This window comes from Callorhinchus milii, unplaced genomic scaffold (assembly GCF_018977255.1).
Source record: "Callorhinchus milii isolate IMCB2004 unplaced genomic scaffold, IMCB_Cmil_1.0 Scaffold6, whole genome shotgun sequence".
Classification (NCBI taxonomy): Eukaryota; Metazoa; Chordata; class Chondrichthyes; order Chimaeriformes; family Callorhinchidae; genus Callorhinchus; species Callorhinchus milii.
The window spans coordinates 16028141-16052591 of NW_024704747.1; the positions used below are offsets into that span (position 1 = coordinate 16028141).

A 24451-nucleotide genomic window follows, 5' to 3' on the forward strand; every position below is an offset into this window, starting at 1 on the left:
CTCCTCCATCACCTTTCTTCTCAGCTCAACCTTCACGAACCTGCCCTTGCCTGGTTCAAATCCTACCTCTCCCGCCGTTTCCACTTTGCCTCCATCAATGGCTTCTCCTCCAGCCCCCACACCATTATGTGTGACGTCCCTTAGGGCTCTGTCCTTGGTCCCCTCCTTTCCAACATTTACATGTTCCCTCTTGGTGACATCATCTGTAGGTATGGGATCAACTTCCACATGTATGCGGATGTTCCCCAATTCTACCTGTCCACCTCTACCCTCAATTCCAAGACAACTGCTGTCCTCACAGACTGTCTGTTGGACATCAAGTCCTGCATGAGAGCTAACTTCCTGCAGTTGAATGTCAGTAAGAACAAGGCCCTCCTGCTTGTCTCTCGTTAGCACCTCCAAACCTCGGGCGCTGACAGCATCACCCTTCATGGATACACTCTACAACTCACGGAGCCAATACAGAACCTCGGAGTCCTGTTCAACCCTCAACTGTCCTTCATTCCCCTCATCCGTGCCCTGTCCCGCTCTGCTTTTCTCCACCTCCGCAACATTGCCCGACACCGCCACTGTCTCGCACCCCTGGCAGCCGAGACTCATCCATGCATTCATCACATCCAGGCTCGACTTGGCAAACTCCCTGCTTGTCGGCCTCCCCAACTCTTCCCTCCATAGACTGCAGATCATCCAGAACTCTGAAGCCTCTCCCACACCAGGCTCTGCGAACCTATCACCTCCATCCTCGCCCGGATCCACTGGCCCACTATCACTCAGAGAATACACTTGAAGACCCTAGTCCTCACCTTCAAACCCCTCCATGACCTTATTTCCCCTACTTCTGTGAGCTAATCCCCTACCAACCTGTCTGCTCCCTCCGCTGGCCTGCTTCATGTCCCCCCACCTTGCCTGCCCCATTATTGGCAGGCGGGCCTTCAGTCTCTCCGCTCCCATTCTCTGGAACTCCACCCACAGTCCCTCCGCCTCACCCCCTCCCTTGCCACCTCCATCTCAAGACCCTCCTCTTCGACTGTACCTTCAGTCACCCTCTTACCCCTACCCTCCCCACCCTGGGTGCGGATCCCTGACTGTCCAGTGCCTTGGGACGGCCTCCTGACATGAAAGGTGCTATACAAATGTAATTTGTTGTTTTCTTTTTTGTCAGTCTGTACCATCAAATTGGAATTGCCCACTAGATGGCAGGACCTGAGGCTGGATAATGAATTAAATTTTTTTGTCAGTCCCTGGTTTGGTATACCAGGACAAATAAAATCCATCGTTCGACTGAAAAAACAATTGCACCTTAAACCTTTCGGAAGTGGAGTCCTGTAGCATATTGGTTACAGCATTTGTCTCACAAGCGAGAGGACCTGGCTTAGCAGGGCAGAACCTTAGGCAAGTTTCCTCACTCCACATGCCTCTGTTTACCTAGCACTGAATGGGAACCCGGTTGTTAGTCGATTGTCGGATAGCTTTTCTGGCAGTAATAATCCCCTCAAAAAAAATTTTAAACAATAATTTGGTCACTTAATTGGCTGCTGAGTTTCGCCCACAAAATATACAGTAAATTATACTTTACAGTATATTCTGTGAAGCACTTTGAGACATCTCAAAGATGTGATAAGGCGCTATATCAAATAATAATAATAATAGTCCTTGCATTTGATATAGTGCTTTTCACGTCAGGAGGACGTCCCAAAGCGCTTCACAGAACACACTGTAAAGTGAATTGACTGTATATTTGTGGGCGAACGCGGAAGCCAATTGCGCACAGCAATGTCCCACAAACAGTCGTAGATTGAAAATGACCAATTTATTATTGTTTTTGGATTTGGAGGGATTATTATTAGGCGTGTGGAGTAAGGATTATTATTGTTTTTATGTGGTTTAGTCTGAAAAATGAACCAGTCACAAACTTTTTTTTCCTTTTAACATTTTATTTTAAAAATGAATCCGGCACGTCACAGAAATCCTCTGCGCTTTGTAACAATTTAAAAGTCAGTTGAGTAAAGGACACTCTTCTATATGTTCCTTCAACTCTAGTCTGTAATACTGAGAGAGCATCTGTTCCAGGCGAACATTACAAGTGAGATTTCATGTTTGTTTTGAGTCAACATTCACATTTCATTTTGGATGGTCAGCAATTTCAGTTCTTAAGAACTGGATAAGACCAACCTTAAAAGACCACTGCACCCATCATCAATTCCATGCTGTCTGATGGGTTATGGTGGGACATGAGTTCACCTACGTCAAGGTTTAAGGCTAAACTGGCACCATTTTTTGGTTTCGTAAATACATTTTGAACAGAGATATCCCCACCTCATGCTTGTCCCCTTTTCCCTCCGAGGCAGAAACAATGCATGAGAAGGGCTACATAAAAGAGGCACACACAGTACACAGGTTCACTTAAATTCTTCCTGATGCATATTATATAATGGCTACACTTAAACATTACGTGCCTCAGAGAGAAAAGCAAATATCTGACTTTATCGAAAAGTAAATGCTACAAGTTTACTTTTTAAGAGCCACCGGGAAAGATCTCTATGGAGTGCGCCCTGTTGCTCACAATTTCTAATTTCTCAAAAGCTCATCTCCTTTTTCTTCATTCCTCTGGTGATGGCTGCACGTCTACGATCTTCTTCAGCCCAAAATAGGAGAAGACCCAAGGCCTGGTGATGTCGTGCATCCTCTCCAGGCCGTTTGATTCCACAATTAAATTCCTATTGAACTGGAGCTGGTGATCCATCAAAGCCCTCTGACTGTAAACAAGACAACAGCAGATTGTTAATAAATGGTCATAATTATTGCAGAACAAGCTTGATGGGCTGAAGAGCCTACTGTTTTATGGATGGCTACACACACAGAGGTTCCATCATGGCCATCCTCTTGGGGAGGGCAGAGAGGAAAAGGTAAGTGCGGTTTCCTTGGAGCTGAACTGGCTCCAAGGTGACATACTTGGCAAAGGAATTTTGGAATTGATTCAACCCTCTGTGGCCATCTGGTAGTCTGGTTCTTGAGCCAGGTGGGTCCACAGACAGCCTGACTCATCAGCAGGATTTGGAGAGGCAGACTGGGGGCAAGAATTCTTCCTACTCAGCTCCTGTTAACCCTGGAAACCAAAATTCTAATGGGTAGGGTAGTCCAAGTTGGATAAGCAGCTTGCCAAACAATAGTTTCAATGGCAAGCTATGCGGTTTTAACTACACAACTGTACATTGTATTATATATGGATGCCCGTCAAAATAAATGTGTGACTGGCTTCCACTCACTAACAACTCTACTCACTGTGTTAACATCATGGCTTCTTGTTTGGCATTTTCCATCATCAGTCTCGTGGTCTCCTCTTCCCCCTTCCAGCTCTCCACCTGTTGCTCCTGCATCCAGTTTTCATCTTCCCTTTTCTTTCTCAGATATTCCAGATGATCTGGTTCACTCATTTCCATCTGTCTCTGCTGCTCCTCCACCAGCCAGGCATCCTCCGCACTCCGTCGTCTCTCCGCCTCAACTGAAAATAACAATAATAAGTATAATCCTTACATTTCGTACATTTCACTTCAGGAGGACGTCCCAAAGAGCTTCACAGGATATATTGTAAAGTGTAGTAACTATGTGTTTTCATGGGCGAACAAAGCATACAAGAGTCCAGCAGTCACTTTCAAACAAATTTTTTTCAAGCATAGATTTTAAAATGAATGATTACTAGAATTATTTGTCTATTTGCCATTTGACATTACACATTCACAGAAGAGACCATGCTCAATCTTGACTGAAACATCCATCAACGTTTGGTGTTCTTGGTCGTATTAAACACCTGTCTCCTGCCCCTTTTATTGCACAGTGTCATGACTGTGTATTTTGTATTTGGGGGATTGGTGGCCAGAACACGGGCAGAAACTATCTTCTCTTTCAGAGTTGCTCTTTGTCCACCTGAACAGGTAGTGGGAACCTCGGTTTAACATGTCATCTGAAGGACAGCACCTCTGACAATGCAGCACATCCCTACCACTGCATTAGAATATCAGTCTAGACTATGAATTAAAATTCACAACATGAGGCTTGAACCTACCACTTCTGAGTCAGAGGTAACGCATAGCTACCAACTGACTCATATAACGTTACAGCACAGAAACAGGCCATTTGGCCCAACTCATCTCTGATAGTGTTTATAGATCAAATGAGCCTCCACTGCTCTACATTTCCCCTCTCTAATAATCAAAATAATAATCATTGCCTTGCATTTGATGTATTCCTTTCTCCACCATAGAGTACTTTAAGAAAAGGAATGTTTCAAAATTATTTCGTGCTGTATGCTTTGCGGGTGTCTGCGGCAGCTCCTGTATGTGTACAGTACACACAGGAATGATACATTGCAAACTCCCATAATAAATGTTTCAGTGCCATCTTATTTATGTGAAGTAATACTCCTGATTTGATTTGATACAGCACCTATAACATCAGGTATTGCTGTCAAGTGTAGATCACTGTATTTATAGATAAACACGATATTTTGAGCACAGCGAAGTCTCACAACAGTCATAAAGTAAATGATCCAACTTTATGTGGAGAATTGTCAACCAAAACACCAGGAGAAACTCCCTTCTCTTTTCAATCCCAATCTAACCCACAGCGTTTTGACCCAGAGATAAAGATAAAGGAGATAAAAGAGGTAAATTACATACAGGCTGTCCACAAAGTCGTTTTACTCCCCTATTACACCACAGCAATATGAGACTACGAATGAGGTGAAACAAGCTGTCAGAGATGCATTTTACCTCGTCACTCTATCATGTTACGAAAGCTGTTGCACTGAACATGGCGACGAATCATTATCTGCCATGAAAATGATGGCGCTCACACAGATCCTATGGGCTTCTGCACGTCTAAGTACAGTTAAACAGTTATACTGAATACGATTAAATACTTCCAAATAAAATCAGCATTATTCTTCCACATGTTTCAGTTGTTGGTCAGTGCACTATATATTAAAAAGGAGTAACAGGAGTTTGTGGACACTCTACAATGTGTAAAGGTGACAGAAAATAGTACATCAGGAAATCCAGCAGTCAGTGTTTGTCACACACCTGCTCTCTCTGTCACGTCTCGCTGCTTTTGCTGCTGCATTTCCTGCAGTTTCCTTTTGTACTGTTCTTGTTGTTTACGTTCCCGTTGCTCCTGGTTTTGCTGGCTCTTCTGTTCCGCCTCGAGCTGTGATCTCTCTTCCTCTTGCTGGAGCTTCTGAAGCCTGAGAATCAACAACAACAACAATAACAACTTGGATTTATATAGCGCCCTCCACGCCGGACAGCGTCTCAGAGCACTTCATGGTAGCAGATCCCGGGGCCGAGCCGGGGGAGGGGGAGAAAGGTGACCAAAGTTGCGGTCGAAAAAAAGGTCTTCAGCAGAGACCTGAAAATAGGAAAAGGGAGCGAGGCGAAGGGAGTGAGGAAGAGATTTGAAGACAAGAGTGAGGATCTTGAAGTTGATCCTCTCTGGGACAGGGAGCCAGTGCAGTCTGGCAAGGACTGGGGTGATCGGGGAGCGGAGTTTGGTGCGGGTGAGAATGCGGGCAGCAGAGTTTTGAATAATTTGGATTTTATGGATGATAGTGGAGGGATGCTGGCGAGGAGGGGATTAGAATAGTCCAGCCGAGAGGTGACAAAGGCATGGACCAGGGTTTCAGCGGCTTTTGGAGTGAGGTATTGGGGAGACGGGCGATGCATCGGAGGTGGAAGAAGGCGGTGCTGGTGAGGGACCGGATGTGGTGGAGGAAGGATAATTGGGGGTCAAACCTGACGCCTAGGTTGCATACGAGTTTTAGGGGGAATTTTAGGGGGAGGTCGGATAGGTGGAGGAGGTGAGAACCGTGAGATTTTAGATGTTGACGAGAGCCAAAGAGTATGGCTGCCGTCTTGTCAACGTTCAGCTGAAGGAAATTTGCGCTCATCCAGCCCCTGAGGCCTGACAGGCAGGATGACAGAACATCAGGGGACTGGGGGTCGCAAAGAGAGATGGAAAAATAGAGTTGGGTGTCATCCGCATACATGTGGAAATGTACCCCATGTCTGCGGATGACATCCCCAAGAGGGAGCATGTAGATCAGAAAGAGGAGGGGGCCAAGGATGGATCCTTGGGGTACCCCGCAGATAACTGGATGAGAGCGGAGGAAAAGCCATTTGTGCACATGTACTGCTGGCGGTTTGTGAGGTAGGACTCGAACCAGGCGAGTGCGATCCCACTGAGTTGGATGACGGAGGAAAGGCGGTGGAGGAGGATGGCGTGATCGACTATCGAACGCAGCAGAGAGGTCCAGGAGGACAAGGAGGCAGAGGGAACAAGGGTTGGTCATTCGTCTCGTAGCCACTGGTCACCACTACACATTAGCTACAATACTGCATTCTCTTGCTGAACTTGAAATATTGGAAGTGGCAACAACAATGACAAAAACAAATGACATATATATATAGGGCCTTTCACATCGGGAGGACATCCCATGGCCCTGGACAGTCAAGGATTTGGACCCGAGCAAGAGGTTAGGATCAGGAGAGGTGGAGGGTAGGGAGCGTGGGGTAGGAGGGTGAATGAAGGCGCGTCTGAAGAGAAAGATCTTGAATCAGGCCTTGAAGGAGGCAAGGGAGGGGGTGAGGCGAAGGGCAGGCTGCAAATGGAAAAATAGGCAGCAGCCAGACGGAAAGGGAGAAAGGCAGATTAGGAGAAAACAGAACAGAGACGGAAAGAATGGGATATCATTCAAGAGAAACATTAAAGATAAACAAAGATAGAATGCTACAGTCTATGCCCATTAAAAAAACACAGCTGAAGTGACTTTTGGAAGTAAAATTAAGCCTTTTCACACAAATTAAAACAAACCACTACCAAATGAATAATAGCAAAACATAAAAGCCCCTTATAGCAAAGCATACACACACAAGAAATTCCACCTGGATCTAGATATACTCCATTTCTATAGTATTTTAGAATGTTCAGAAAACAGCAAATTTTGAATTTTGTCTTAATTTAGAAGTTGGCTTTCTGAAGCTTTAAAGAAATGTACAGAAACCCCGCTTTAAAATTAAAACTTTTTAAAAAAGAATTTGACAAATTCTGGACACACCAAAATGTATTAAATATGTTGCATCCCACAGTGTGTTTTCTTTCAATCTCCAATTTGATGTCACACCTCCCATGCCAGGGCACAGCTCTTTTTAGACAGCTGCTGACCTCCCTCATCAGCCCTAACAATCAGGGCTCAACTTTCCACAGTTTCTTTAATTAACAAGCCTGCACAGTGAGGTCGGCAGTCATCTGCCCAATCGCAAGTACCTTGTAATAGGACATAAAATACTTCAACCTTGGGGAACAGACCCTTTAAAGGGAGAAGAGAGCAAAGCTTTGAATACGTCACATTCAGCTGTCACAGATTCCATGCGTATTTCAAGCAGAGAGAACGTCACAAAGTGAGATAGTGATAATACGCTATATCAAATGCAAAGATTGTTATTACTTTACAGGATAATAACAATACTTGCACTTAATATAGTGTCTTATCATTCATTATGACATCTCAAAAGTGCTTCAGACTTTGTAAAGTGAATTGACTGTATTCTGTAAGTGAAACGTGGAAGCCAATTGCGCTCAGCAGTGTCCCACAAACAGTCATGGATTGAGTGACCAATTTATTTATTTTTTTGAAGGAATTATTACCCCCGGGAAAAGCGATCCACCAATCGACTAACAACTGTGTTCCTACTAAATACTAGGTAAACAGAGGTGTGTGGAGTAAGGAAACTTGCTCAACATTTTGCCCTGCTGGGAATCAAACCCAGATCTCTCACTTGCGAGGTGAGTGCTCTAAGCTTTCTGCAGCCACACCTATGATGAGGCCAAATTTGGACCAATGTGTGCAGCAGTTTCACGCACCCAAATTTGACAGATTGGAGAGTGTTCAGAGATGAACAATGAGGATAAATGCTGGATTTACAGCTACAAGCGGACAGAGTGGAAGATATGGGTTGCACTGGAGATGAGACAGAGCTTGTCTGTGAAGGAAGGAGGTCAATGGCAATGGATGAGTATTTCTGAAGATTATACTTGGTTATCTTTCAAATTCAAGAAATATGCAATGATAATTCTTACATTTGATATTGGACCTTTCATATCAGGAGGACAATTCAAAGCGTTTTCGTAGGACATACTGTAAAGTGGAATAGCTGTCTATGTCGTGGGTGAATAGAGTTTTGCCCCAGGAGATAAAGTGAGGAGTGGGGGAGTGTGGCAAATGTCCAGTGAATTGTTTGGTGTGTTGGAGTAACGGGGCTAGATGGCCTTTTCGTCATTTCATTGCTTTGTATGTTCTTATTTTCCTCTTTGACAGTGCTTTCACCCCCAATCCCCCTACCCTCCCCCAGCTCTGGTGCAAACCCTTAACTGTCCAGTCCCTTGAGTCATCCTTCTGATGTGAGAGGCACTATATAAATTTAATTTGTTGTTACCTGATTTTATCCTTTCTTTTCTGCAGATCATCCCCCAGTTCTTTCTTAATTCGCTCCTGTCTCTCTAGCTGCTCCTGTTCTCTCTGCTGTTCTCTCTGCTGCTGTTCTCTCTGCTCCTGCTCTTTCCGCTTCTGCTCTCTCAGCTTCTGCTCTCTCAGCTTCTGCTCTCTCAGCTTCTGCTCCTCTGCAGAAGAAATGTTTTTCTTTTTCTGCTCTCTCAGCTTCTGCTCTCTCAGCTTCTGCTCCTCTGCAGAAGAAATGTTTTTCTTTTTCTCACCTTTCACGCTGCTCTTCTCAGCCTGCGGCTTTGCCACCTTCTCGCTTTTAACCAGTGTCGGGGCAGTGGTGCTTCCCTTAGTGGAGAGAATTTTACACTATATTTAACCTGTGTTATACTTAATGTGGCTACATACTGGCATGTTATCCAATTGCATTAACTATAAGAGATGACTGTCCTGAGGTACCTGGCAGAAAGCTGTCCAAAGAACAGAAAGAGGCCATTCATTTGAACCACTGTCTGAGCTGGTGCTCTCTCCTCCACTGGAGCGATCTATTCTAATCCAATTCCTCTGCATTTTCCCAAGCACTTTGAGATGACTTGACAATGCAATAAAGTGCTATATCAATTGCAAGCATTCCCAAAGATTATTGTTACCCTTTAATACTTTGTATTAGGTCTACCTAATAACTATCCTTGTTAGGGATGGGGAGGTAAACAGCATCTCCTTGGAGCTGAGATTGCTTCAAGTGGCATGGTTGGCAAAGGAATGCTGGATTTAAGTCAACTCTTTGTGCTGGGCTTCAGTTTGGTTCAGGGCACAGCTGATGACAGACCAGCCAGCCTGGCTCATCAGCATGACGTGGAGGGGCAGATGGGGCAGCAATTCTTCCCACCCATCTCTTGTTAACCATGCAAGTCAAAGCACTAACCGGTAGAGTTCTCCAAGCTGGGCAGGCAAAGGGAAAGCTTGCCAGACAATACTTTCAATGGCAAGCTATGAGGCTTTATCTGGTGAATCTCCAGCAGTAACCCAAAACACACTTGGGGTTCCCAAGTCTTGGTTCTTTCCAACCTACACCTAATACTCTTCAGAATTAGGTAAGCAAGTGCAACCCTCCGGGGAGAGAGTACACGTTCCATTCCAGTCACGGAAATTTCCATGTGTGGTTGCCATACATATGTGGAAATCTGCTATGTGGATACTTTTAAGCACAGTGATGAGTTTCCATGTGTCAGACATCCAGTGTGTTGGAACATTCATCTTTTACCTCAAGAACCAACTTTAATACAGCCCTGACTGATGAGATCATAGGTTCCTTTCTCTGATCCAAGGGGGAAATTAGAAGTAGTCATTTCAAACTACGTATATCAGTTCAGAATTAAAACAAAACATAACTTGTAAGAATTTTACATTACATTTAACCTACGTTATGCTTGTCCTTAACGTAGTTGTCCTTTAAGTAGGTAATGGGCGAAGCAGTAAAAGCTTTGCCCTGTATGTAAGCTTTCGGTTGCAGAATTTCCAACGAGATTCCTTATCAGGGAATCCATTTAGAAATTCTGCATTTTAGACCCCAATGTGTGCTTTGTTCCCCACGTTTACTTTTGTTGCTTCTGACAACTGGGATCCTACCATTGCTGGAACTGTTGTGTGAGGCATGTCGACAGCGATTTGGGAGATGGAGCACTGGTCAAAGAGGAGTGACATTAAGTTAGCAGATGTAGTTGGAGAGTCAATCTGGTCACTCGAGTCTAGAAGTCCATCCACATCTGAGCTGCGAGGCATACTCTTCCCATTTTCATCATCTTCCTCCTGAGGTACGTCCAACTCCCTGGATACATTCTTTGAAGACTTCTTCTGCTTTTTGATGTTCAGCAGGTATTGTTTCTGCATTCTTTTGCCCTTGGGCTTTCCTGCAGAAAGATATATTTTTTTTAATATTGTTATTTCACGGTGTACTACCCAACAATCCCCCAAATAAAATTGGTCATTCCGTCCATGGCTATTTGTGAGAGATTGCTGCGCGCAACTTAGTATATTCTGTGAAGTGCTTTGAGACATCTCAATAACATGATAAGCTGCTATATCAAATACAAGGATTATTATTATTATTGACAATATCACTTACCCACGACAAACTGCACACGGTCATTGCGCTTCTTGTTCTCGATCTCCCTTGGCTGCCTCGGTAACTTGTTGACAGCTGATGACTTGTTCGGGGTATCCCAATCCTTTATCCCTTTCTTCATTGTTTTGTGCCCTCCATAGTCTTTCTTTGTCTATAGAATGAAAGCAGTTTAATGTTCCCATTTATTCTTTGTTTGTGTCCTCTCTCTCTCTCACTCTCTCTTTTGTGCTCCCTTTCGCGCATCATTTGCAGACAAGGAAGCACACCAGCACTACGGGCTCCAAAAAATCCTAATGGGGGAGAAATTCTACCGTGGTCACGATTCTTATGTAGCATTTCAGAGTATCCAGAATTTGTCAAATTCTTATACACAGCCTTAATTTTTTGAAGCCATTTTTTGCAAGTAAGAAACTACAGAAAATCAGTTTCAAAGTTGCAACTGAATTCAACAATTTGCCAAATTTTTGACACAGTGAAAGCCACCTGAACAAAGTACACCTCGACCCAGGTGGAATTTCTCCCCATATAAGGTTGGGGAGGACAAATTTGCAAGGCTATGGGGAGAGAGCGGGGGAGTGGGATTAATTTGGACATATCTTTCAAAGAGCCGGCATGGGCACGATGGGCCGAATGGCCTCCTTCTGTGCTGTATAAGGTATCAGAATGGCATAATAATAATAATAATCCTTGCATTTGATATAGAGCTTTTCGTGTCTTCTAGATGTCTCAAAGTGCTTCACAGAGTATGCTGTAAAGTGAATTGACTGTATATTTGTGGGCGAAACAATGTCCAAAGGAACTAGGGCAGTGAACGCATGGTCCGTCACAACACATTTAAACTTGCCCTTCTTTTAACCGTCTTTGCGAAAGTTACAAATCATTATTTATATCAGTAACAAAGTCCTTTTATAAGTGTTGTAATTTTTTGTTTTGCGAGGGGAAAATGAATTGTACTTGAACTTACAGCACTGATGTCTGTGGTCCTTTTGCCAGGTTGATCCTTTGAATCTACCACCTTGTCCTGGCTGCTTGTGTCTGTCCAACCTTCCACTGCCGTCACCTGGTCCTTTACCCGCTGGCTGCTCTTTTGACTGGGAGGCTGGACGCACCGATCACTGCTGCCATTGCTGGGATGAAGTAGGAACAGGATTAGGTCATTCAGCCTTTCAAGCCTGTTCCACCATTCTATTAGATCATGGCTGATGTGTACCTCAACTCCATTTACCCACCTTTGCTCCCTTGATACCTTTACCTAACAAAAATTTATTGACCCCAGCCTTACAAATTTCAATTGATCCAGCATCCACAGCCTTCTGGGGGAGAGGATTCCAGATTTCTACTACACTTTCTATACTTGAGGTAGCATCTCAGGGCTAAAATTGTAATAAAATAATTCTATTTAATATCCAAAACTCCCGCATATCCATCAGAATAAATCACTGTTGTTTACCCTTCACATAAGATAATATTCAGCCAAGTCAATTGGTGGAGGAGATTGCAGGGCCCTCTCCCCTTCCTCTGCTATAAGTACCATACAGCAGGCAATCAGTGCTTCAGTGCTTTTTATCCCAGGAGTCCTCTCAGAGGAGACAAGCTTCCTCCTCACCATTGAGCTTCGTCGCAAAGAAAAGCCCAATTCAAAAATGTTCAGCACGGGAAGGGCCACCTCCGATGGTGTAGAGCAGAGTGGTCCAATAGGTGGCCCACAGGCCGCACCCAGCCCGGTGGGTGATTTTATCCGGCCTGAGACCATTTCCAACATTCCAACTTCCGCTCCGTCCCTACCTGGTGAACGTTCACCCATGGCAGCGGCAGGAGCCAGCGGTTGTGAGGACGCAGCGCAGTGGAAATAATACCAGCCATTGCTGCAGTCTGTCAGTAAAGCAAGTGAGTCTCCTTATCCACCGCGACCTTAGCAACTGCCGAGTCCTGACGCTGCAAATGGTGAACCATGCGGCTGATTGGGAGAGAGAGGAATTGGGACAGGGGGTAATGAGAGAGAGAGAGAGAGACAGAGAGAGAAGAGTGAGAGGTCACGAAAGTGGGGGGAGGAGAGGGACTGAGTGAGATGGAGAGTGATTGAAAGAGGGGGAGAGTATATGTCAGAGTGTGAATGAGAGGAGAGATTGAGAGAAGGTGATTGACAGAGAGGATGGAGATAGTGTTTGAGAGAAAATTGAGGGAGAGGGTGAGAGAAAGAAAGAGAGAGGGAGGGAATGAGAATGAGAGAGCAGAGAGAGAGTAATTGAGAGGGAGAGAGGGATTGAAGAGGAGAGAATGAGAGGTTAGAAAGAGAGAGGGGAGAGTGAGAACATGAGAAGAGAGAGGGGAGTGAGAGTAATTGAGAGAGTGTGCAAGAGATTACGTAGAGAGAGTGATTGACAGAGCGAGAGGGAGAGAGTGATTGAGAGAGAGAGAGAGCATGAGGGCTAGTGGGAGAGAGAGAGAAATGAAAAGAGTGAGATAGCAGAAAGAGAAAAAAGAATTGAGGGCGGTGTTTCATGGTTCACTGTCAGAACAGACAATCGGAGCTTCTCACGGCCGCCACGAGGGCACCGAGAACGGACACTGAGTGACATGCCCTGCAGTTTCCTCCCAGAAAGCTCACTTTTTCCCCAGTGAGAAACACCTCTACGTCCTTCATTCCACTCCCCACCCTACCTCTGCGACCTCCCGACCCAGCTATTCCCTTTATCCAGAAAACACCAGCTTGCTTCATGTCCCACCCCATCTGCCCCACCATTATCATTTTGTTCCTGCTCTCTGGAATTCCATTCCTGGCGTCCATCCGACTTGCTGCCCCTCTCCCATCTTTCAAGGAAAGTCGAGACCTAATTCTTTGACCACGCTTTCGGTCATCTTTTCCTCTCCCCACCTCCACCTCTCGGCTGCCACCCCCAGCTTAGGTGCCCAGCCGACAGCGTCGAGTGCTTTGAGATGACCTTCCAACTTAAAAAAGGTGCTATGTAAATGTTATGTTTCTGGAAGGGAAACACAAAATATTACTCATGCGGCCCACAGACCTTTCTCAAATAGAGAATCCGGTCCTCGGCAGCCAAAAGGTTGGGCCACCTTGGTGTAGAGGATAGAACTCGAGCTTATAATTCAATACGAATTTACATTTGTATAGGGCCTTTCACAGCACTTGGGGCATCCTCCCAACATGAAAGGCACTATACATATGTAATTCAAGGCACTTATCAATTTATCAATCCTGGTTTAGCACCCGAGCTGGGGGCAGGGAGAGGGGAGAGATAACCAAAGATTTGGTCAAACAGGTAAGTCTTGAGATGACCTTGATTAGAAAGCTGTGTAGATAGGCTGAAAGTTCAGCTGCTGGTGGAGCTACAGACCCGGACCTCACTGGTTCATAGCCCGATTTCATTTTGCTCGTGTCATTCAAGCTGCAAGGGGAGATCAAATTGGCCCTAGTTAAAGGAAGTTAAAATCAGATTGGTTTACAAGAACTAGTCCCTCTTTAGCACCCTCTACCGGTAGTGCAGCTCAATCAGCATCAGCAAAGAGCCAAGGACAGGAGCTTTATGACAGAATTTTGGCCAGGAAAGCAAGCTTTGTACGGAGCTCAAGAGAAGTCCCAAAGAAAGATCAAGAAAGTCCTGGCCTGGTCCATTGGGCTGAGTTTCCCAGTCAGTTGATACAGAATATAAACACAGTCCTACAACTCTGTTCATCTGTGGATACAATCTTCTTATTTCTGAACTTCTGAATGTCTATAAACCTCTTTTCATTGAAGCAGAGAAGATTGAGTGGGGACCTGATCGAGGTGTACGAATGTACGAGGATTTTGACAGTGTAAATAGGGAGCAGTTATTTCCATTGATCAGTGACAGGGGCCATAGTCACAAGAGAATTACATGAGCAGCGAAACGAAAACATAGGAGGAATTTCTTCACCAAGAGAGTAATTGGGATGTGGGACATCCTGCCAGGTAGAGTGGTGGAGACAGAGTCCATTGTAGCTTTCAGGAGGGAAGGAGATAGGCATAAGAAAGAGAAAGGCTTGAAGGAATGTGGGGATAAGGCAGGAGAATGGGCCTGAAGCAATATCCTTGCCCTGTGAGCCGACGCAAACTCGATAGGCCGAATGGCCTCCTTCTGTGTTGTAGATTTCTATGTTTCTAATGACAATGTCCTTATGGTATCTCCTGGCTGGGTTAATCTAACTATGACAAGAGGGAAAGAAATGCAATACGTCATTTGACAATTATCACAACACATGACATGTTTCTTCCCCTTCCCCCATCCCCAAAAGGAGGTAGATACCAAATGAATGATCCAGTAATGACAAAATAATTCTTGCCACTCGATCCTGCCAATTAAGAAGCATTGTGGATCAAGATGGTAGCAGATAAGGAAGCCACTGTTTACCCTGAAAATGTCTGTCATCTTCAGAATTGTAGTATGGCAAACCATCACTGCTCTGTGCAAGAGTGAATGACTGAATGTAGCTCACCGGAACCACACTTCCTGCATTGCTCACAAACATCAGTGTGAATGGGTGTCACCTTGCAATAACAATAAGTTGTGTTATATCACGCAGGGCAACGTCTCAGAATGCTTAACAGTTTGTGGAGCCCGATGCCAAGTCGGGGGGGAGGGAGGAGTTGACCATAGCACAGTTGAAGAGGAAGGTCAGTAGTGATCTAAAAGAGGGGAAGTAGGGGGCAAGGCGGAGGAATTGAGGGAGAGAGTTCCAAAGCTTCACCCTCTGAAAGTAACTTGGGTAAACCAGCATCAATCACACACTCACACTTCATGGAGAGTGGGCGACACCTCTAATGCATTTGCCGATGATTTGCCAGCTTCTCCCTGCGATTGGCCAGCTGGAGGGTCGATTGGCTCAATCAGGGTGGAGAAGGGGTCGGTCTTGGAATAGATCGAGCCAGTTGGGGAGCTCGCTGGAGAGTAAACTGGGCTCAATGGGGAGGAGATCCGGCTCACTGTGGTGTGGGTGGAACCGGTTGGTGTGTATAGTGGATTAGACATCCCTTCAGAAAAACCTGAGAACAGAGAACAAGTAACGTTAGCAACTCAAGTCCTCATCTGTTTTACAAAGCTTCAGTGTGACAACAGAACAAGACTTGGTCATACATTTATACAGTGGAGATGGCCTCTAGATCAGACAGCCACACCCAAATAACAGCAAGTTTTCAATAGATTCATTTTCTACATAGGAACAGAAATAGACCATGCAGCCCCTCGAGCCTGTTCCACTATTTTATTAGATCATGGCTGATCTGTACCTCAACTTCATCTACCTACCTTTGCTCCATATTCCTTGATAATAATAATCCTTGCATTTGATATACTCCTTATCACACCTTCGAGTTATCTCAAAGTGCTTCACAGAATATATTGTAAAATGAGTTGACTGTATATTTTGTGGGTGAAATGCAGCAGCCAATTGCACACAGTAATGTCCCACAAACAGTCGTGGATTGAGGGACCAATTTTGTTTAAGGAATTATTACCCCCGGAAAAGCGATCCGCCAATTGACTATCAACTGGGTTCCTATTTACTGTTAGGTAAACAGAGGAGTGTGGAATAAGGAAATTTGCACAATGTTTTGCTCTACCGGGAATCAAACCCAGGTCTCTGACTTGTGAGGCGAGTGCTCTAACCACTGAACCACAGGACTCCACAATACCCTTATCTCACAAATGTCTATAAACCTCAGGCTTGAAAATTTCAATTGATCCAGCATCCACAGTCTTTTGAGGGAGAGTTCGAGATTTCCATTACCCTTTGTGTGAAAAGAAGCTCTGCTCCTCTCTTCTCTCGATACAAGTCCAGGCCCATTATATGTTCCCAGGTCAATTGTGCCACAGGTAACTAAAGCTTCTTCAACCTTCAAGCACTTTACTAAAATCTTCTCCCGGCAAGCACTTACACGGAGCATCAAACTCCATCTACACTGCCCCCAACAATGCACTGGAATGCCAACCTCAGAACACTATGTCAACCAGCATTTTCTATTCTGACCATCTTTATGGCCTCCCTGAGCGTGGTCAGTGCAACAGGCGCAATTCACAAACTGGTTGAGCCTTCATCCAAATGATGTTACATTAAGAACACAAATAGCATGTTAATGGGACATAGATGGTAGGAATCCAGGATGTTATGGAGTGGTGACAAGATGACATTGCTCTCCCCTGTGGTTACCTTCCACAGCATCTTTCACCTCCTCTGGTGAACCTTCTGCATTTCCTTCATTGGAATGTGAACTCTGATGGGACTGCAGCAACAGAGAGGCTTTTTGATCTTCACCCAATGCCCCTATTCAACAACAACAGCAACAAATTACGTTTGTATCGTGCCTTTCACATCACGAGGACGTTTCAAAGTGCTGAACAGTCAAGGATGTGCACCCAAGCTGGAAGTTGGGATCAGGAGGGTAGGAGGGCAGAGTGTAGGGGTAGAAGGGAGACCAAAGGTGCGGTCAAAGAGGAAGGTCTTGAGATGGGCCTTGAAGGAGGCAAGGGATCGGGCGAGGCAGAGGGACTGTGTGATGGAATTCCAAAGGTTGGGGGCAGAGAGGCTGAAGGCCCGACTGCCGATAGGGTGGGCCGGTCGGGGGACGTGGAGCAGGTCAGAGGGAGTGGACGGGTCAGTATGGAGTTAGTAGGTCACAGAGGTAGGAGGACATTGAAAGCAAAGACGGGGATTTTGCTCTAAATGATTCTACTTCAGAATGGATTGACATTTCCAGCTGGTGCAAGTTGTCGTTTGTCCCTTTGGCTGACACCCCAATACTTCTCCTGTCAAATCAACACTTGCTAAACAATCCCCCACAAAGAACACAACATAATAACAACAATAATACTTACATTTAATGTAGCTCCTTATCCTGTCATTAGGACATCTTGAAGCGCTTCACAGGATTTTTACTGTAGGTGTGGTGACTATTTTGCAGGCGAACACAGCAGCCAATTTGTGCACAGCAATGTCCCACAGATAACCGTGAAGTGAGTGACTGATTTTATCAGGTGCATTTACTGTGAAGTATTTTGTAACCACAGCCATCTAATAGGCTACACTGACAGATGTTATTGTGATCGGTGAACAATGAATGCTTTAAGAGAGTGGATAATGTTCAAGGAGATTTATTTACCAATTAAATCCTGATGTGCAAGGAAAGGGTTGTGCCCACCCACATTGGGAGGACTACACTGCCCATTATATCTATTGGCCTATAAATCCACTCACTGCACTTTAGAGTACACAACAAAATGACATTTATAGAGCACCTTTCATGTCGGGAGGACGTCGCAAAACGCTGAACAGTCAGGTGTTGGGGCCCGAGCATGGGGAGGAGTGGTGTAGGGGTGAGGGAAGGTAGAGAGGTGGGAGGGCGACCAAAGGCACAATCGAAGAGAAGGGTCTTGAGACCAGCCTTGAAGGAGGCAAGGGAGGAAGCAAGACGAAGGGACCGTGGGATGGAGGCTGATGCTGCCAGCTCCCGAGGTGCGGAGGCGCCTACGCGATCCAATCAGAAGGGCCTCGGTCATGCTGATGTTGAATTGGAGAAAGTTGATCCTCATCCAGGACTTGATGTCAGACAGGCAGTCGTCAGGACCTCAGTAGTCCTGGAGTTGAGGGTGGAGGCAGAGAGATAGAGTTGAGTGTCATCCGCATACATGTGGAAATTTACCCCATGTCTGTGGCTGATGTCACCAAGAGGGAGCATGTAGAGGGTAAAGAGGAGGGGACCAAGGACAGAGCCCTGAGGAACACAGCATGAGATGATGCGGGGGCTGGAGGAGAAGCTGTTTGCTGCGACGAAGTAGAGACGGTGTGAAAGGTAGGACCTGAACAGTCAAGGACAGAACCTTGAAGGTTGAGGTGAGAGGGGAGGCGGTGGATGAGGATTGAGTGATCCAAGGTCGACGAGGATGGGAGACAGAGGGAGCCATGGTCGCACATGGTCAGGATGTCGTTTGTGACCTTGACCAGAGCAGTTTCCGTGCTGTGGGCAGCATGGAAACCTGATTGGAGGGGTTCATGGAGGGAGTGGGAGGGGAGGAAAGAGCGAAGCTGAGAGGCAACGACTCTCTCAAGGACCTTGGATAGGAAAGGAAGATTTGAGATGGGCCGGTAGCTGGATAGCTGTGATGGGTCAAGGGAAGGTTTCTTCAAGGTGGGGGTGATAATGGCTGTTTTGAGGGGGGAAGGAACAGTGCCAGATGACAGGGAGCAGTTGATGATGTTGCCAAGTAGTGGGGCAAGGAGGTGGAGCTGGGATTTAAGGAGAGGGGTGGGGATGGGGTCCAGGGAGCAGGTGGTGGGCTTCATGGAGGACATGGTGGTAAAGACAGAGGAGGGGTTGACCGGTTCAAAGGTATGGAAGAAGGGATGGGTAATTGTCGGAGTGTGGGGTGGGGGTAGGGAAGGGGTGGAATTTGGGAGGGCAGTGGCAGCTGAACGGATTCCCTCAATTTTGGACTCGAGGAAGTCCAGTATTTTCTCGCAGTGAGAGTCAGAGGAAAGAATCTGCGAGGTGTGGTGGGGAGGGCAGAGGGGCCAGTTGGTTGTGGAGAACAGGAGCCTGGGGTTGCCCATTGGTTCCAGGATTAACCAGGGCAAGTAAAATTTTGTGAAGCACTTCGAGACATTGCAACGCTGTGATAAGGCGCAATATCAAATGAAATGTTTGCTTGGTTCCAATGTTCTCATCAGCAAAGCACAACAGAGAACAATCAGATGGTTTTACTGGTCCTTACCTGATGTGTCCCCATCAAGGATAACAGGTCTCGAGCCATTCTTCCTCAACACCTGCAGAATGATTCAGAAATTGAAGGAGTCAGTGGGAGGTCAAAGCATTTCTTTCTTCAACTTTCAATGCAGCTTCAGACAACAAGCTAAGCATCAAATACCTGTCATAAGATCACAATATTGGTCCAGGTAAAGAAAGCCTTTGGCCTATTTAATCTCATTCTTTCAAAAATCCACTTCACCCCCCCCCTCCCCCCCCAATCATTGCTTCAAGCTGCTTTGAGTCCATTATCCTGGCATCTACCACATTTCCTGGCAAACTGTTCCACTCATTGATTACCATCTACGTAAAGGAAAACTTCCTGGTGTTTGTCCTGAAATTGCTCTTTACAACGTTAAACCTGTGTCCTCTTGTTTTACATTCATGATACATTCTCAAGTTGTGATTCAGCTCAGCTCAGATTACAGGACAAAGGGTGAGAAAAATATCTGCTTAAGTCCATCCTATATTCCCTCTATACCTCCCCTCCCACATCCCACACACTCTTGTGATGTTCATGTCTCTATTTCCAGGGAAAAATACATTGCACTGTGGGATTGGATGGGCAGGTCGGGGGACGTGGAGCAGGTCAGCCTCTCTGCCCCCAGCCTTAGGAACGCCATCCCATTTCCAATGTCCTTACCAACAACGATCCATGTAACTTGGGCATTCATATCATGGCTGAATGTATCGTATGGTATCACAGAGAAGCAGTGTCATTACCAACCTTCCTCTCACACCCTTTGTCTGAGTTCGGCAGTTCGGGTGCTCGGCACAGGTTAGGAGCTACATTATCTCCACAAGCTTTGGCGTCGGCTGCAGAAGGGAATAGGAAATCAGCTAAGTCATCGTTGGCATGGCAATGGAGAGCCACCCAGAATCATTAAATAAAGGAAATAGTGTTACAAAGAAAATATCATCTGGAAAGTTTGTATATGAGGACAGATGTTGCAACAACACTCAGCTCCTGTTAACCCTGCAAGCCGAAGCCCAAACGGGTAGGGTGGTCATAACTGGACATGCAGCGGGAAAGCTTGCAAGACAGTGATATCAATGGCCAGCTAGTCTTAGCTGGTTAGACTCCAGGAGTACCCCAACACACACTCTGGAATCCCAGACCTTGGCTCTTGCCAATCTGCGTCTAATACTTGCCGGAATTAGGTAAGCAGGATGCTTCCCCAGGGAGAAAGTGCGCATTGCATTCCAACAATCTATCTCTGGAATTTCCAATTGTAGGGAATGCATTGAATTCTCAGTTTGGTTTGGATCCTTTAAGCATGGTGATGGGTTTCCGCATGTGTCAGACCAAAACAACAACTTGCATTTATAACGCCCTTCAGGCAGGAGGAGAGCGTCTCAGACCTTTTACTTTGAGATCGGACTTCAAGCAAGGGAGAAGTGACCACAGGAGTGGTCGAACCGGCAAGTGGGAATTACAGGTGGATAAAGAGGAGTGAAGAGGCCTGCAGAGGGAACAAGGTGCATTCTCAACGTGCAGGAGTTTGTTTGCACATGGAATGCTTTTCGGCTTTTGAGGTTACAGGGAATTAAGATTTGGAGTAAGTTACCTTAGCTTCATAGGTTATTACCAGCATAGCTGTGATGGGCTGAATGACTCCTCCTATGCTGTAATTTCTATTATTCTATTGTAAATACTGTATATATGTTCACCGACAAAACAAAATCACTTCACTTTACGTTATATCCTGGGACATGCTTTGGAACATCCTCCTGATGTGAAACGCGCTATATCAAATGTAAGGATTGTTATTATCTATGCACACGAACACAAACTTAGCTGCACAGAGCCCACTCTATAAAGTCAACTGGAAACAGGTTATTCAGTGGTTAAATTGTGAACATTAACCGTCGACCATCCCGGGTTCCACACTATAGACATACTGTTACAGCCGTGCAGGCAGGCTTACAATGCCATCTGCCCATTACAATGCCATCTGCCCATTGAGGGCTAATACCTCTTTGTCCGAGCTTTCGTCCACTCTTCCACCCCCACTGCCCTGCCCTCAAACCCCTCCTGACCCCAACTATACAAGTGTAATTTGTCGTTGTTGTTGTACTGTTACAGCACTGATTGACAGTGGACAGCAGAATCCCCCCCCCCCCCACCCCCGATCCACTCTCTCACTCCACCCGCCCCCAAGCCAGACGTTCTCACCTTCCAGATCCTGCATTGAGTCAGCCCAAGGCTCCTCTTGTGTGAGGCCAGAGTGCTGCTGCTTGTCCTCTGTGAAGCAAAATACCAGGTTTTGCTGCCTCATTCAAAGAACTGACCACCTCTCAGGTGAGATGGGAATGTGAAGAGCGAGACTGGTACCAGAGACAGTGAGGAGCGAGACTGGTACCAGAGACAGTGAGGAGCTAGACTGGTACCAGAGACAGTGAGGAGCGAGACTGGTATCAGAGACAGTGAGGAGCTAGACTGGTATCAGAGACAGTGAGGAGCTAAACTGGTACCAGAGACAGTGAGGAGCGAGACTGGTACCAGAGACAGTGAGGAGCGAGACTGGCACCAGAGACAGTGAGGAGCGAGACTGGCACCAGAGACAGTGAGGAGCTAGACTGGTACCAGAGACAGTGAGGAGCTAGACTGGCACCAGAGACAGTGAGGAGCTAGACTGGCACCAGAGACAGTGAGGAGCTAGACTGGCACCAGAGACAGTGAGGAGTTAGACTGGTATCAGAGACAGTGAGGAGCTAGACTGGTATCAGAGACAGTGAGGAGCGAGACTGGTACCAGAGACAGTGAGGACTGATTCTCACCTCACTCACAGAGATACTTGTGGCTCTTGTTCCTCACCAAAGAATAAGAGTTTTGCCATATGCTCTTTCTCGAAGGCAGTGCCCCTTTAAATCAAAAAGCACAACTCTCTCGGCGATTGTGTAGGTGAGTTGGGTTCTGAGGGAAAAGGGCCAGTGAGAGAATGTGACCTGCAGCTCACCATGAAAGAGACAAGTCCTTACCTTGTGTACCAGTAGAGACAATTTGCGATGTGTCTCCGGGACCTCGGATGGATCCCAACAGTGAGAGCTGAACCACTTGACCATCAGGACCCATGATCAGACTACCCACTGAACTGCCTTTGTGAGCATCTAGGACATTAAAAAAGAGCAGCGTTAATGTAAGGCTAGTATCAAATTGATAGGAAATTGCACTTAAGTGTGAAGGTGCCTGTGATGCGACACATGCTCTGTGGTGCCTGAGCTAGACTCGGAATTGACCATGACTATCAGTTCTCTTGTAAAGTCATCGGAGGGACCACCCCACATCACATACTCATTAACTTATAATGGACACACTGCACTTCCATTCAACAAAGCCATTGGGCTGAAGAGGCCTGAGATCCCACTAGGTCTCACTAAGCCCATGACACTATCTTGCTCTTCAAAGGAAATATAGTGCAGAATTATGGAAAATTCTTAAGATTCTGTCTTAATTAGGTAGCCACGTTTTCCATGATTCTTAAAAGAAACTGGCTTCCAAAAATATGAATCAGCCTTTCTTAGTTGGTAGCACTCTTGCCTCTGAGTCAGAAGGTTTTAGGTTCAAGCCCCACATCAGGTCTTGGAACTCACACAGTCTATGCTGATCTCCAATGCAGTGCTTAGGGTGTGCTGCATTGTCAGAGGTGCCATCCTTTGGATGCGATGTTAAACTGAGATCCCATCTCCCAGCTCAGGTGAATGTTAAAGACTCCATAGCATTTCTAAAAAAAAAGAGACTTTCTCCCGGTGACCTGGCCACCAACCCCGCAGATAAAACTGATCTTTCACTTTGTGGCTGTTTGCGGGTATTGCTATATGCAAATTGGCTCCAGTGTTTACCCATAAAATATAGTCACTGTACTTCACAATAATATCTGTGAAGCATTTTGAGACATCCTCCCAATGTGAAAGACACTGTACCAAAAGTAAGGATTATTATTATTATAATCAGACTGAATTTGAAGAATGTCCGACAATTCTGCACCACCTTAAATGTTGCGACTAAATGGTCTCGGGGAGGCAATAATTTCAGGTCTGGATGAGCTGCTTCCATGTTTTTTTTGACACCCAGTTTCCAATCACTTTATCTCAGATCTGTCTCTTTTGAGAATCCACTTTCAACTCCGGCCTGGGTTTGAACGTAGCCATGGTGAAGAGATGACCAAGGCTCCTCACCCTGAGTTGAAGACTCGATCTTGTCAGATTCCCAGTTCAGCGAGGATGAATCTTCTGTTGTGTGTGAATTATCTGCCATACTGTGAGATTAGCTTTCCAGGTGTAATGGTTTCTGCCAGTGCAGTTAGCAAGTAGTCCTAACTTTCACACCGCCTCCGCTTTGTCGCGGCAAACAGTTTCTCGTCCAGCCCCCCGCATCGTCTTGTGCGGTGTTCCTCGGGGCTCTGTCCTCGGTCCCCTCCTCTTCACCCTCTACATGCTCCTCCTTAAGGACATCATCCGCAGACATGGTGTAAATTTCTACATGTCTGCGGATGACACCCAACTCTACCTTTCTGCCACCATCCTGAACTCCAAGACTACTGAGGTCCTGACCGACTGCCTGTTCCAACATCAAATCCTGGACGAGGGCCAACTTTCTCCAATTCAACGTCAGCAAGACCGAGGCCTTGCTGATTGGCTCGCGCCAGCGCCTCCACACCTCAGGTGCTGGCAGCATCAGCCTTCACAGCTGCACACTGAACCTCACTAAGCCAGTCAGGAACCTGGGTATCTTGTTTGACCCTGAACTGTCCTTTCTCCCCCACATCCGCGCCATGACCGGCACTGCCTACCACCACCTCCGGAACATTGCCAGACTCCGCCACTGCCTCACCCCTCAGGCTGCCGAAACCCTCACCCACGCATTCGTCACATCAAGGCTCGATTATGGCCTTCCCAACTCTTCCCTTCACAAGCTGCAGATCATCCAAAACAATGCAGCTCGTGTACTCCCACGCACAAGGCTCTGTGACTCCATCACTCCCACCCTCGCCCAACTCCATTGGCTCCCCATCACTCAGAGGATCGAGTTCAAGATTCTCGTCTTCACCTTTAAGACCAT

The 24451-nt window shown here is 46.1% G+C and overlaps 1 protein-coding gene across 1 annotated transcript in view; it reads right to left on the reverse strand.

Moving 5' to 3' along the window:
* Positions 1–1925: 1925 nt before the first annotated feature.
* LOC103176844 overlaps positions 1926–24451 on the reverse strand; it is a 28589-nt gene continuing 6063 nt past the window's right edge. The window contains exons 8-20 of the mRNA XM_042336224.1: positions 22372–22500; positions 21566–21634; positions 20117–20205; positions 19358–19409; positions 16800–16913; positions 15387–15636; positions 11581–11743; positions 10617–10767; positions 10121–10401; positions 8487–8839; positions 5079–5239; positions 3283–3502; positions 1926–2756 (exon numbers count right to left, since the gene is read on the reverse strand). Of these exons, the coding sequence (XP_042192158.1) occupies positions 2600–2756; positions 3283–3502; positions 5079–5239; positions 8487–8839; positions 10121–10401; positions 10617–10767; positions 11581–11743; positions 15387–15636; positions 16800–16913; positions 19358–19409; positions 20117–20205; positions 21566–21634; positions 22372–22500 (2189 nt within the window). The 3' untranslated portion in view covers positions 1926–2599. The remainder of the gene's footprint in view (positions 2757–3282; positions 3503–5078; positions 5240–8486; positions 8840–10120; positions 10402–10616; positions 10768–11580; positions 11744–15386; positions 15637–16799; positions 16914–19357; positions 19410–20116; positions 20206–21565; positions 21635–22371; positions 22501–24451) is intronic.